The sequence below is a fragment of the Hyla sarda genome, chromosome 8 (assembly GCF_029499605.1).
Source record: "Hyla sarda isolate aHylSar1 chromosome 8, aHylSar1.hap1, whole genome shotgun sequence".
In the NCBI taxonomy this organism is placed as follows: Eukaryota; Metazoa; Chordata; class Amphibia; order Anura; family Hylidae; genus Hyla; species Hyla sarda.
In genome coordinates, this window is record NC_079196.1 from 169,403,225 (window position 1) to 169,416,950 (window position 13,726).

At 41.2% G+C, this 13,726-nt stretch overlaps 1 protein-coding gene across 1 annotated transcript in view; it reads left to right on the forward strand.

Annotated features, from left to right (window-relative positions):
- Positions 1–6,953, forward strand: part of C8H16orf89 (chromosome 8 C16orf89 homolog) — a 152,192-nt gene extending 145,239 nt beyond the window's left edge. Inside the window, exons 7-9 of the mRNA XM_056537065.1 lie at positions 2,487–2,591; positions 5,535–5,615; positions 6,454–6,953. Coding sequence (XP_056393040.1) covers positions 2,487–2,591; positions 5,535–5,615; positions 6,454–6,530 — 263 coding nt within the window. The 3' untranslated portion in view covers positions 6,531–6,953. The remainder of the gene's footprint in view (positions 1–2,486; positions 2,592–5,534; positions 5,616–6,453) is intronic.
- The last annotated feature ends 6,773 nt before the right edge of the window (positions 6,954–13,726 follow it).

Sequence of the window (13,726 nt, forward strand, 5' to 3'; positions counted from 1 at the left end):
TCAAGCAGCAGAATTATCGATCAATGGTTTCCTATGAGAAACCATTGATCAATGTAAAAGATCAGTGTGTGCAGTGTTATAGTCCCCTATGGGTCTGCAAAAAAAAGTGGGAAAAAAGTTAATAAAGATCATTTCACGCCTTCCCTAATGAAAGTTTAAATCCCCCCCCCCCTTTCCCATAAAAAAAAAAAACCTGTGTAAATAAAAATAAACATATGTGGTATCGCCGCATGCGAAAATGTCAGAATTATAAAAATATATCATTAAACTGCACGGTCAATGGCGGTCCAAAATAGCGTATTTTTGTCACTTTCTACATCATGAAAAAATTTATAAAAAGCAATCAAAAATGGTATTGCTAAAAACTTCAGATCACGGCTCAAAAAATTTGCCCTCATACCGGCCCATATGGGGAAAAATAAAAAAGTTATAGGGGTCAGAAGATGACAATTTTAAACGTGTAAATTTTTTTGCACGTAGTTATGATTTTTTCCAGAAGTACGACAAAATCAAACCTATATAAGTAAGGTATCATTTTAATCGTATGGACCTACAGAATAAAGAGAATGTGTCATTTTAACCGAAAAATTTACTGTGTAGAAACGGAAGCCCCCAAAATTGACAACATTTTGTTTTTTCTTCAATTTTGTCGCACAATAATTTTTTTCCCGTTTCGTCGTAAATTTTTGGGTAAAATGACTGATGTCATTACAAAGTAGAATTGGTGGCGCAAACAATAAGCCCTCATATGGATTTTTAGGTGCAAAATTGAAAGAGTTATGATTTTTTAAATGTAAGGAGGAAAGTGCAAAAACGGAAAAAACCCTGGTCCTTAAGGGGTTAAGTAAGGGATACCTCATTTTACTCCTGTTCATCCGCAGTATAACCCAATGTTTTGGGTTTAGTGCATGTGAACAGCCATTTTTCTTTAAAGGGGTTGTACAATGTGCCTAGGTTCCATAATAAAACAAAAGAAATGCCTCTACTCACCTTACTCATTGCCTCCCATACGGGGCCGGCCTGAGGTGTTCAGGCGAGCTAACCATGTGGTGCTCCCCCCCCCCCATTACCCCATAAACATACACAAAGAGGAAAAAAATCTTTGTATCAAATATTTTCACCAGTCCCCCTTAAGTAGACTCAGACCCCCCCCTTCACCAGTCCCATGTTCTTATTACTCAGTCCCCTGTCACTCATAATCAGACCATCTCCCCCCCCCCTTCACCCCTTAATCAGACCCTCTCCCCTTCACCAGTCCCCCTTACTTAGACATTAGGTGCAGTACAGTTCCCCTACATTAGGTGCAGTATAGTTCCCCACATTAGGTGCAGTATAGTTCCCCACATTAGGTGCAGTATAGTTCCCCACATTAGGTGCAGTATAGTTCTCCACATTAGGTGCAGTACAGTTCACCCACATTAGGTGCAGTATAGTTCCCCACATTAGGTCCAGTACAGTTCCCCCACATTAGGTCCAGTACAGCTCCCCCACATTAGGTTGGCAGAACAGTTCCCCCACATTAGGTTGGCAGTACAGTTCCCCCACATTAGGTTGGCAGTATAGTTGCCCCACATTAGGTTGGCAGTACAGTTCCCCCACATTAGTTGCAGTACAGTTCCCCCACATTAGGTGCAGTATAGTTCCCCCACATTAGGTGCAGTACAGTTCCCCCACATTAGGTGCAGTATATTTCCCCCACATTATGTGCAGTATAGTTCCCCCACATTATGTGCAGTATAGTTTCCAACATTAGGTGCAGTATAGTTCCCCACATTAGGTGCAGTATAGTTCTCCACATTAGGTGCAGTACAGTTCCCCTACAGACATACAGCCTTTAGCCATATAGTGTATGGCTGGAGGCTGTATGCCTGTTTGCTGCCCCACTTCAGTGTTCCAAGCACCGCTCCTCCGGTTCCGGGGACCCCGAGGACCGGGGTCTCGATCTTCTGCTATGGCCTATGGGCCATAGCAGTAGGTCCCGGGACCGGGGAGCAGATGTCGGAATATTGAAGATGACGTGCCGCTGGTGACTTACCATGCGCCCGCTTCCTCCTCGATGCTCCGCTCTGCTTTTCTCCTATGGGCGCACGCAGGGGATGTCAGTGCTGTCCCTGCGTGCGCTACCTCTGGGTGGCCCCTGCGTTTTTAAAGTTAATGTGGGGGCCGCCTCAGAGAGGTAACCGCCGGGACATCCTTGTGTCCTGAAAAGATTTTTCGGGACACAGGGATGTCCAGAATGTGACAGGGGCCCCCTGTGGGCACAAGACCCAATGATGATCTGGCCCTGGGCCTGTTACTGCGAGCTGTGTCGGCCGCCCGGTGTCCCTGTTGCTATGGCGCCCTGTGCAGCTGCACAGCTCGCACACCCCAAAGGCCGGCCCTGCTCCCGTATCAGATATTTTTTTTAAAGAAATCATTTGTTGGTAGACAACCCATTTGAAGGCTGATTTGTTTTCTATGTTCTCACATACTTGTTTTTCTTGCAGTTATGCTTTGTGGTTTATGTGGATATTCGGACTTCTACAAACTAAAATGGATGAATAAAATTATCAGCTGGCAAGATCCGATCATTGGCTGTTTTGGTGATACAGGTAAGATTTATGAGCATCATTTTCAGCTCTCCGCATTTACAAATAGTTCATCCATATGTTTCATTATGTTACTTAGTGCAGCAATTCTGTTCCAGTAACAATTATCTTTTATTGCACAAAATCCTTGTGAAGCAGGTTTTTTTAACCCTCATTTTTAAAGCAAATGTATAATCACTGAGTTATTTGGAAATGCTCTGTCTTACAATTTAATCAGTAACCTCTATAATTATATTTCTGATTATAAGTCAATGTCACACTGATTGGGTAAACTCATTAGGTGATCTAGTCTCCTCATTTCAATAGTCTCCCATAGATACAAACACCTGCTGTTTATGGAAAGAGCAAGGGAAATTTAAAAGAACATTCTCACAAATAAAACTCACTAAATAAATAACAAGACTTATTGTGATATCACACAACACACGTATCATATATATTATGTTTGGCCAGCTTCTAAAGATGATCAGATCATATATGTTGCAGGTATGTTGTACATAAGTGTTTATAAACATAAAAAATAACACGCAATAAACAAAGTACTCCCTGCTTAAATAATTAAAATACTGACACGGTGTGTGCCTCCTAGTATACACAAACCAAAAGTTGAGAACATACTGTAGGGGCAGTTTTATTAATACTGTGTAATACTTAGCATAAACTGAAATAGTGAATGTGTCACCTTTACTATGCTCCATGGACTTAGACACAATAAGTCTGGCCCAAATGCTATTCACATTAATGGGAGAGGTTACTAGGCAAGTTCTGTGACCTGTGCAGAGGTCATTTAACAGGCAGGGAGAGGCTGAGTTTTGAGCATCAGCTATTGTGAATATTTCAGGGAATATTTCATAATAAATAGTAATATGGAAAATGCAATACAAGTGAAAAAATGTAATCCTGCACTCACCGCGTGAGTCAGCTCAGCGGACATCCATGGCGTGGGGCGCTCAGAGGCGACTGCCGGCGGTTTCGCGCACAGTAATGATGCGCTTCTTCCAGCCTGAAGAAGGAGGCCGGAAGAAGCGCAGCATCACTGTGCGCAAAACCGCCAGCAGTTGCCTCTGAGCGCCCCACACCATGGATGTCTGCTGAGCTGACGGAGGATCCGGGAGAAGGAGCAGAATAGTTGGTACCCACGCGGTGAGTGTAGGATTAAATTTTTTCACTTGTATTGCACTTTATGAGTCTGGTTATTATTTGTCCTAGCACCGCCGAGGGACCCATTTATGCCTATTGACCCACTGACATTATCCTTTATTGTTCCATTGAAGTTGGGAACATTACCTATATTGCAGTAGTGCCACTTGGACTTTCCTTCTTCTTGTATATATTGAGTAATATGGAAAATCTGAAAAAAAAAAAAAATCAACATTCATATAAAAAGTTTAACATAAAAACAATAAACAACATTAAACAATAGATCCCTATTGTGATAAGATAATGGCCCAGATTTATAAATCTGCTTGAAACCAAATCTATCTGGCTTTGCAATAGCTCAGCTTTGATTTAACCAGAGCTCATTAAAGAAATGAAAGCTGAGCCGTGATTGGTTGTAATGAAAAAAAACAGACAGTTTCATAGTGCAGTGAGTTGATCAGGACTTTTTCATCTGAGCACGTGGTGTATTAAGTATTGCTATTTTTTTTGTATATAAGTAGAAAAGAAACATTAAAGTTTTATACTGAAAAAGAAATTCGAAGCTTGACAAAAGAGCAGGTCATCTTATTGCAGGGGCAGATTGACCGGCCGGTCCATTCAGTCGTGGTCTGAAGGCCCGGCCAAGTAAAGGGCCTGCTGCAGCTGCTGAGGATTCAGGATATTTGTCCCGGATCCCCAGTCAGACAAGCGCTACTTTCCCTGATGTCTTTCTCTATGTAAATATCCCTACGCTGCTCCTGCTCTGTGTATCAGTAGCAGAGACAGGCAGCAGCGCAGGGATGAAGGGTATCTGATTGTTGGCTCCGCCCCCAGCACAGGAAGAGGACGGGGCCAAGTGCTGACAGGCCTCCCAGGAAAACAGAGCAGCCACTTCATGTGAGGGTGAGTGATATCCCTGTGTCCTGCCTCTCTCCCCTCTGATCAGCAGTATATCCTGGGGCTGGGAGATGTGTATAGTAGCAGTCCAGTGGGGTCACTTTCCCTCCTCCAGTGTCCACAGGTCACCAACAGCTCACATTACCAGAACAATGTTTGGGGGAAAATTGTGGCAAAAATGGCAAAACATGCTACACCCAATGAAAAGTGTGGATGTGTAACATATAGAATAATACATAAATTTAGGTGCACTACTGTGGTAGATGTAGACAGTAACATCTGACTAACCCTCAAAATGATGTTAAAATTGTGACATTAGCCAGTATATCCTTATATGAAGGTCATAGCTGAGCCCGCACACCAATGCCATGGTTTCTCAAGTGGCACCGGACCTAACACTAAACCTACCTGTGCCGTATTGGCAATACCAGGGATCAGTGGGCAATTACAGTGTCATTACGTCCGACTCACAGCCTGCTTCCAGTTCACTCCAGTGTGGCTAAGCACACACAGTGGGAGGAGGAAGGAAGGCTATGAGCCGCACCCAAGTAGGCTATGTTGGCGGCCTCACAGGTGCACCAAAATGCTGCCTATAATAGTGATTAAGGCGCTGTAATTGCCCACTGGCTCCTGGTATTGTCCATATGGCACAGCTAGGTTTAATGTTAGGTCCCGTGCCACTTGAGAAACCTTGGCATTGGTGTGCGGGCTCAGGTATGTCCTTCTTATAAGGATATACTGGCTAATGTCTCAATTTTAACATCATTTTGAGGATTAGTCAGATGTTACTGTCTACACCTACCACAGTAGTGCACCTAAATGTCTGTATTATTCAACTGTAAACAGCAGTAAACACACAAATGACTAAACTGAAAGTTTATGTGAAATGTACTTTGAAATTCATCCTAGGAGTTGGCTTAAATTCTGAGAATACTGCCAATGAATATAATTCTCCAAAAAGGGTTAAAAGAAGAGACAGAATGTTTTTAGGTGAGTTCAAAAAAAGATATAGTTAAATATTGCTGTGCACTGTCTTTTAAAAGGGCATTGTCACTTGAAAAAAACTTTCAACATATTGTAGAAACATGTCAAAAGTTTTAATTGGTTGTGGTCTGTGTGTTCAGACCCCAACCAATCGCAAGAATGAACCGGGAGAAAAGTGCACTAACTGACAAACTTACAATGTAAGTCTATGGGATTATCTCGGCCTTTCTCCCTGCCCATTCTAATGTTCGGTGGGTGTTGATGAAAGATTCCCATTAAGGGTTTTGGCAATTGGCAATGTTGTGTGTGTATAAGGCCTAAATGTGTCTCCAAACCAGGAAATCTTTAAAGGGGTTTTCCAGATTGGTGGCCTATTCTAAGGATAGGCCATCAATCGCTGATCGGCACAGTGATGACACCTGCACCTTCTACCGATCAGCTGTTCGGCACAGCCACTGTGTCCACACTACACAGTAAAAAGGGCTGGCTTCATGTTACCACAGCTCAAGTGAATGGTGACTAAGCTGCAGTAACCAGCGCCGGCCACTATGCTATGTATAGAGCCAAATGCCTCTAGCCCCATTTACGGCATAGTGCAAGCATCGTGGCTGTGCCAAAAAGCTGCTTGCCATGGGTGCCAGGTGTTGGCACGCCACCAAACAGTGATTGATAGCCCATCCTAAGGATTGAGGCCATTATTGCATATTAGGCAAGAAAACCCCTCTTAAATGGGAAAATTATTCTACATACAATAGTCATATTTTTGTACTTAGCCCAGTAATTAATTTGTGTCACTAATATATAATATACACCACTAAGTAATACAAATTCTGTTTGCTTACAGATATTTGCCTGAGCCATAAGACTGCAGTGGCGGTAGGAGCTCTCGGAGGTTTTCTGTATTCCTTCACATTCATGTAACTTAATGTTGTAATGAACCGTTGTGAAATAATGTGTTCAAATAAAAGTGTTAAAATGTTAGTTTCATTGCATACTGCAGAAATGAATCAGTATAATATTCGGACCTATAGTATGAAGGATACATTATTGCCACCTGAGTTTTATTTTATTTGGCAGAACCATGCACATGTATAGAATAAGAAATATGTAAAATATGAAGGAAAAATAAAAAGCTAAATACATAATAGCTAGAGCTAGGGGTTTATATATAATTCCCTTATTATTTATCTATGGAGGGGTTCATAACTAAAAATATGTGAAGCTAGTTATGCTACAAAATAGTAAATATCTTGTCATCGTCTTGCAAAAGTTTTCATCCCCATCCCATATGTGTTTTCTTTTTTAAATAAAAATTATTTTTAATTTAGATTTTATGTAATGGATCTGACAAAATTGTCCAATCTGTTACAGTGAAGTGTAAGAAATCTTGGTACAAATAATAAAGATGTTAGATCTGCTCCTATCAAATGTCTTCAAGTTACACGATTTAAATGGGATTCCTCTTGTGGGCATTCTAAGAGTCACATGATCTCCCACTGATCATCCCGCTGATAATAAAATGGAAAGAATATGACATAACTACAAAACTGTCGAATGAAGCCCACCCACCAAAACTCAGACTGGGCAGGTGGGCATTCATTAGAAAATCATCAAAGACACCTGTGACAACCACTAAGTAGCTGAACCCTGGGCACCTTCCTTGTAGCCTCATGACAATGGGGGGGGTCTGTAGGTATGAGAGTCCTATAATTATTCTTAATGAAGGGGCCTTCTCTGCGGGGCACCAGGACGCGGATGACTTTTTTACAGACTGTGATATAAAAGACGCCTTTCAAATCATGAGCGTCAAAAGTCTTGAAAATAAGATCTCCAATCTGTCTGAAAAAGAGACAAGACTGTTTTGGACAATAAGGTCTCTAAAGTCCTACAAAGCCTGTAACCGAGTCCCAGAGGACTTCGAAATTATAAAGAACATGCATTTCATGGTAGATGAGTCATTCATTCAAGAATGGCACCAAATACATTTAGACTACTGCTTGAATATGGTGAAAGCTGTAATAAAGAAAAATGAGGCTGAGAACGCTCTAGTCACATCTGATTTAATGAAGGCTATAACTGAACTCTCTCAATATACAACCTTCAAACCTACGGCCTGCATCTCCCTTTTGCTCTATGAAAGCTATCACCCAAAACACGTTAAGAAAGCAATCCCATATGGACAGCTTCTCAGATTGAGAAGAATAAATAGTTGGGATTGCAAGCAGGAGAGTTGCAGGCCAGACTAAGGCAGAGAGGCTACCCAAACAAAATACTAGAAGAAGCATTCATGAAAGCTTATACTTGTGATCGGAAAGTATACTTGTGATGGGACAGTACTCTTAAAAAGTAAAAAGTCTCAACAAAAAACAACATAATCAATTGAGGGAAACAAAAGATTGGTTTTCCTTTTCTTTTGCATACAGCCCAGATATAGCAGATAAAATAAAAAAAAGCTATTAATAACAACTGGTTCCTCTTGCAGAATGACCCAGATTTGCAAAAATTGTCCACTAATCATCCCGTAATAACCTTTAAAAAGTGTAAAAATCTAAAAAAAAATACACTGGAAAGAATCTGGTTAGCAAAAAAATACTCTAAAGGGAACGTTTAAATGTGGTACCTGCAATTGGTGTAATTTTTGCTGTACAGACAAATGTTTTTCGCTGGGAGGCATCAAGGTTCCCTGTAGAGACTTTATATGTTGTCGTACGAAAAATGTAGTCTACGCCATTCGCAGCAGTTGTCATAGATTTTATATTGGCTGTACTACTCGTCCTCTGAATGTCAGATTTCGGGAGCACGTAAACTCCCTTAAAAAGGGAAAGGTCTCCCCTAGATTAATACAGCATGTAAAAGAAGCACATGAGAATGATCCAAGAACATTACAATTTTTGGGCGTGGAAAGAATCACAGCAGCAAATGGCATAGATGTCCGTAACAGCCTACTGTAAAAAGAAGGTACCTTGATACTCAGGACAAATGCCCTGGGTAACCCGGGGTTGAATGACAGATTGGAAATGAATGCATTCGTTTAACTTTATCTGAAGGCTTGTGTTTAGATTTACATGTTTTGCTTTTAACTCACTAGACAAAATGTTACACCCTCTTCCGTGACGTGGGTACAGGAGGAGTATTTACCTGCGCCCAGGTAACGGAAGGTCTGAAGAAGCACTGCTTAGTTCACCAGGTTTTTCCACGGGTTCCTGGTGTCTTGCTCCATGAAGTGCCTGTACCACATCACCTAAAAATAAAGACACCACCTGCAATTTCACCCTAAACTTGAGTGCTCACTCTGTTGTTTTCTCCCTCTTACGAGTTTCCTATAATGTTGGTGTCTTGGTTCAGATGTGCCCATTATAAAACTGCAGATAAATTGTCCTCTGCCATGGTTGTGAACTTGACCAACAAACAACCTGTATATTAACATAAATCTGCATTTCTACCATTGAGAGTAAATATGGACTAGGCTTTAACGCCAAGTTACCTGCATTTCCAGTTTTTTTCCAGCACTCCACTCCCCCTGCCAGCAATACCCCTGCAAGGAGCAGCAGTAGCAGCATCTTCACATTGGAGTACATGATGACAAAGAGGGAAATTTGTCAAAACCTGTGCAAAGGAAAAGTTGACCAGTTGCCCATAGCAACCAATCAGGTTGTGTCTAAAGACCTTTTTAAAACTTAAAGAAATAGTCTGGTCAATTTTCCTCAGCATAGGTTTTGATAAATCTCCCCCAAAGTTTTATAAGCTTAGCCCTTTCTCTGACAGACACCGTGAGCCCAGACTCCATGGACTTCTGGGTCACCAGATTAGTCTATTGGCCAAAACTTGCACTCTTTGCCATGGATGTTCTATCTTGTCTTCTCAGATAGAGTGTTCAGCGTGGCAGGTGGTGTTACCACTAAGCTTGTAAGATTGTCTGTCAATAACATGAAAAATTAATTTTTGTTAAATGAATCAGGCATTGATCAGTAAGGTAATGTAAAACTCCTGTGCCTGATGCCACTGATTATAGCGCTTCCACCACCCCAGTTGTCCGCTGGATACACCTACCACTAGTCCACCACTGCCTGCTGTCCGCTGGCTACACCTACCACTAGTCCACCACTGCTTGTTGTCTGCTGGCTGAAACAATCACCAGTCCACCACTGCCTACCTGTTTGATGGCTGCTTCAACTACATTCAGTCCACCACAGCCTGTTGTCCGGTGGCTACAACTACCTCCAGTCCACAACTCAGCTGCTGCTGCTACTACTAGTTAGACCTACACATACACAACCCATAACCCCCCCCCCCCCCCCCAAAGGGATAATTTTTTTTGGCTTTTCATACAAAATCCATTTCTTATTCACTATTTTGCAGCACCAATCCTGTTGCAACTCCCAAAAGGCATTATTTTTGGAACACATTGAAAAATCCATTTTGTCTTCTGATACCACTGTGTGCATTTTAACACCAGCAGGTATCTGCCAACAGAAAGGAATACTTTGTGTACCTTTTTATTTTAATGGTAAAAAGCATTAAAAACCTGCTAGTAAGTGTGTGTTTTAAACAAGCTGTTAGTTACCATTGGTTACTGTATGTCACTGTAACTTTGACATTACCTTAGCCTTAAAAAGCACTTTAAAATTGTTTGAAGTGACCCTAGCATTGTTATAGGGCTCTTAGGCAGTGTTACAGTATATCTTAAGGGTTATTGCTCTGCCTCTTCGTGTAGGACTTGTTTGCCGCAAGCCAAACTTTTTCAAAAAAATTCTATGAGTCCGGGGAATTGAACTTTTGAAAAGCTTGCTCAACATTTATGGTGATGATGCAGTTCCCCTTAATGATTTTGAGCTCAATATGTTCTTTAAGAGCCAAGACTGACAGTCACAGCTTTGACTAAGAAATCATATCTCTGCCATGGCAAGGAAAACGTTTGTTGACAATTGACTTAAGGCTGTTAACTGTGCGTAAAAAAAAAATCTGTTAAAATGTATCATGTCCACATAATAGAAATTTACAAAACATCTCCTAACCCAATATCTGGTTTAATGGTGAAATAGCTCTTAATCACAGCTAATGTGTGACCACCTGGGCTACTAAATATTAAATAAGATTTATTTTAAGACTCCATAATTTTTAGAAAGAGACACATTTTTCATTTATAATTATTTTCTATGTGAAGCTCTGCCAGGTTACTGTGAAATAACTGACTCATTTGCTTCAAAATGTCTTCTGTACTTGTCTATATCGCTGTTCAAAAGTCAACAGAAATATATAGAAAAAGACAGAGGAGACACAATGCGTATCTAAGCGTAGTAAAAAAAATATATATATATATAGATAATCTGAGTGTAAAAGAAAATAATTAAATTAAATAAAAAATGGATGTCGGCTCCAAGGAAGGGGGGGAGCAGCCGTTTCCAGATTCGTGTTTTCAGTTGTTATGTTAGGTTTGCTCACCTTTCTGTGTTGTACCGTGGGCACAACACCAGTAGACGCTTGTTTCCCACTATTCTGGGGGACACAGATTGGAGGAGTGCAGCCGGCACTAGACCCGTTCTCACCGGCGGAGGACAGTCACTGGAATGGAAGAATATCGGTCCCGTGGTCCCGAGAAAAAAGAGAAGTGCTTCTGTGGGCGCTCACCTCCGTCACAGATGTAGTCCGTCACAGGTATGTGGAAGTTTCCGAGAACTTGGTAAAATAAAACCGCTTGGACACGGATGTATTTTGGAAAATAAAAAGAAGGTTTATTGCATGCTGAAGGAATAAACCTTCTTTTTATTTTCCAAAATACATCCGTGTCGAAGCGGCTGTTCAAAAGTAACACACAATCTAATGTTTGATTTATTACTGCATTTATGTCTTGAATACCCCATGTGCACCATCAGTAATCATATATTTCGTAAACTCTTATAAAATGCAACATTTTCTAATTTTGTCCCCACATGCAACAATATAATGGAAAGAATGGGAACTACTACAAATAAACACACACATTTTGAAGAGGTACTCTGCCCCTAGACAGGTTATCACCTGTGGTCTCCGGACTGGCGATGCGGCATTACAGTCACGGAAGCTTGGAGCTTCCATGATTTTGACGTCACGCCATGCCCCCTCCATTTTTGTCTATGGGAGGGGGTGTGATGGCTAGTACACAGCCGTCATGCCTCCTTCCATTGACATGAATGGAGGGTGTTTGGCGGCTGTATCATCAGTCATCCGGCATGGAGCGGATTACGGCGCTTGCACCGGTTGATTGGGGTGCCGCAGCGGAGAACGCGGGGGTCCTCAGCAGCCAGACCCCCGCGATCAGACATGTTATCCCCTATTCTTTGGATAGGGGAAAACATGTCTAGCGGCGGAGTACCCCTTTAATTCAAATAGGTTCAATCTGCAATACCAGACACAATGAAGAACAGAAATAATTAATCCTCAATCATGTTTCAAAGCTCTTAAAGAAATTAGGTAATGAATTTTAATAGGATAATAGGACTCTACTTTCAAGGCATGGCACCATAATGCAAACTTTTCTCCTTCTGGAGAAGGGTTCCACCACATATTTTTCCCAGTGGAGCACTGCATGGTCTAAGCCTATCTGGGATTGTGTTAAAGGGGTACTCTGAATTTTATTTTATTTTTTAAATCAACTGGTGCCAGAAAGTTAAACAGATTTGTCAGGCTGAAAAGAAATCCAAAAAGAAAAGAATTTCCTGTAGTATTCAGCAGCTGATAAGTACGGGAAGGATTAAGATTTTTTTAATTGAAGTAATTTACAAATCTGTTTAACTTTTTGACAACAGTTGATTTAAATGATAAACATTACCCTCTCAGTCCCACACTAAAGGCCTCTCTGCTAGCCAGCCAGCACCCTGAAACAGCTGTCTACAGATGGGTGTCTCTTTATTTTGGAGGAGACTCTAGCTTGACTATTATATCTTTGTCTTTTTGCCTGGACTGTTTGACACTTCTTGAAGCCCCTGCACTTAGTTAAACATAGGAATTGTCCCAGTTGGAGGCTACCATTTAGGAGGGATTGGCCAAGAAGCTAGGGACAGTGGTTAGGGCAAAATTCAGGTTCGCACTGATCCCTACATCAGGACATGACAATAATACTAGGAAAAAATATGTATTGAACAAAAGGCCGGTGCTTATTAAAAAATATTCTTAAGGATACCTATAATTTGGACATGGAGGTTATCTCCAATAACCGTGTAGTTTCAATTCCTCTCTGCTGGGCTAAGCGGTCCCATAGACTTTTGCAATCAAGTCCTTATACCACTTGCTTTAGCTGAGCGGATCAGAAGGGAAAGGACACATTGGAGCCGCACACTGTGTCAAAGTAATGCTTACTCTTAGGCCATGTTCACACAGTGAATCTTCTGAACGGAATTCCACGAAAATAGTCAGATCGGAAAATCCGCTGCAGCAGAATCCTATTTCAGGTGCACCGTGCACATGGTGGAATATTTCTACTGTGGAAATCCCAATTTCAGAGTCCACAGAAACAATGGACATGTTTATTATTTCTGCGAATTCCACTTGGAAATGCATTGTCATCTATTGAGACAGTGAATTTCCGAGCAGTCTTTGCACCAGCGGAACATGCAAATGTATGGAATGTCTGACATTCTGCCCATTTTCTGCTGTGTGAATATAGCCTTACACACAGTCAGCAAGAATATAGGGGTGTATATAAGTCCATGGATTGATAGGGCTAGTCATCATGATTCTGGGCATTGAAAAAGACTTTATTGGTGTTTATTGCATTTTTGTAGTCCATGTGGACATTTTAATGGATTTTGAATAAAGCTGGATATTTTTTTAAAAATTATCCGAAAGTGCTAGATTCATTGCCTGATGGGAGAAACCTTCTTTGTGCATTAACTGCCACACTGCGGCTGTGTGTCGTTCCTTGAAGGAAGTAACTCTGAAGCTGTTCTTTTAGATGCAGTGAGCTGTAAAAAACCTTTTCTCTTTTTGTGTATTTATGATTCTGAGCATAACTTTTTTATTTACATAGTCATTTCCATTGGCAATATATAAGCCTTATAGCTGATATGCAAATAAGGCTTTAAAAAAGCCCAGGGGGTGTCCCCAGTATGGCATGTGCCAAGGGAAGTCTAGTACATGTC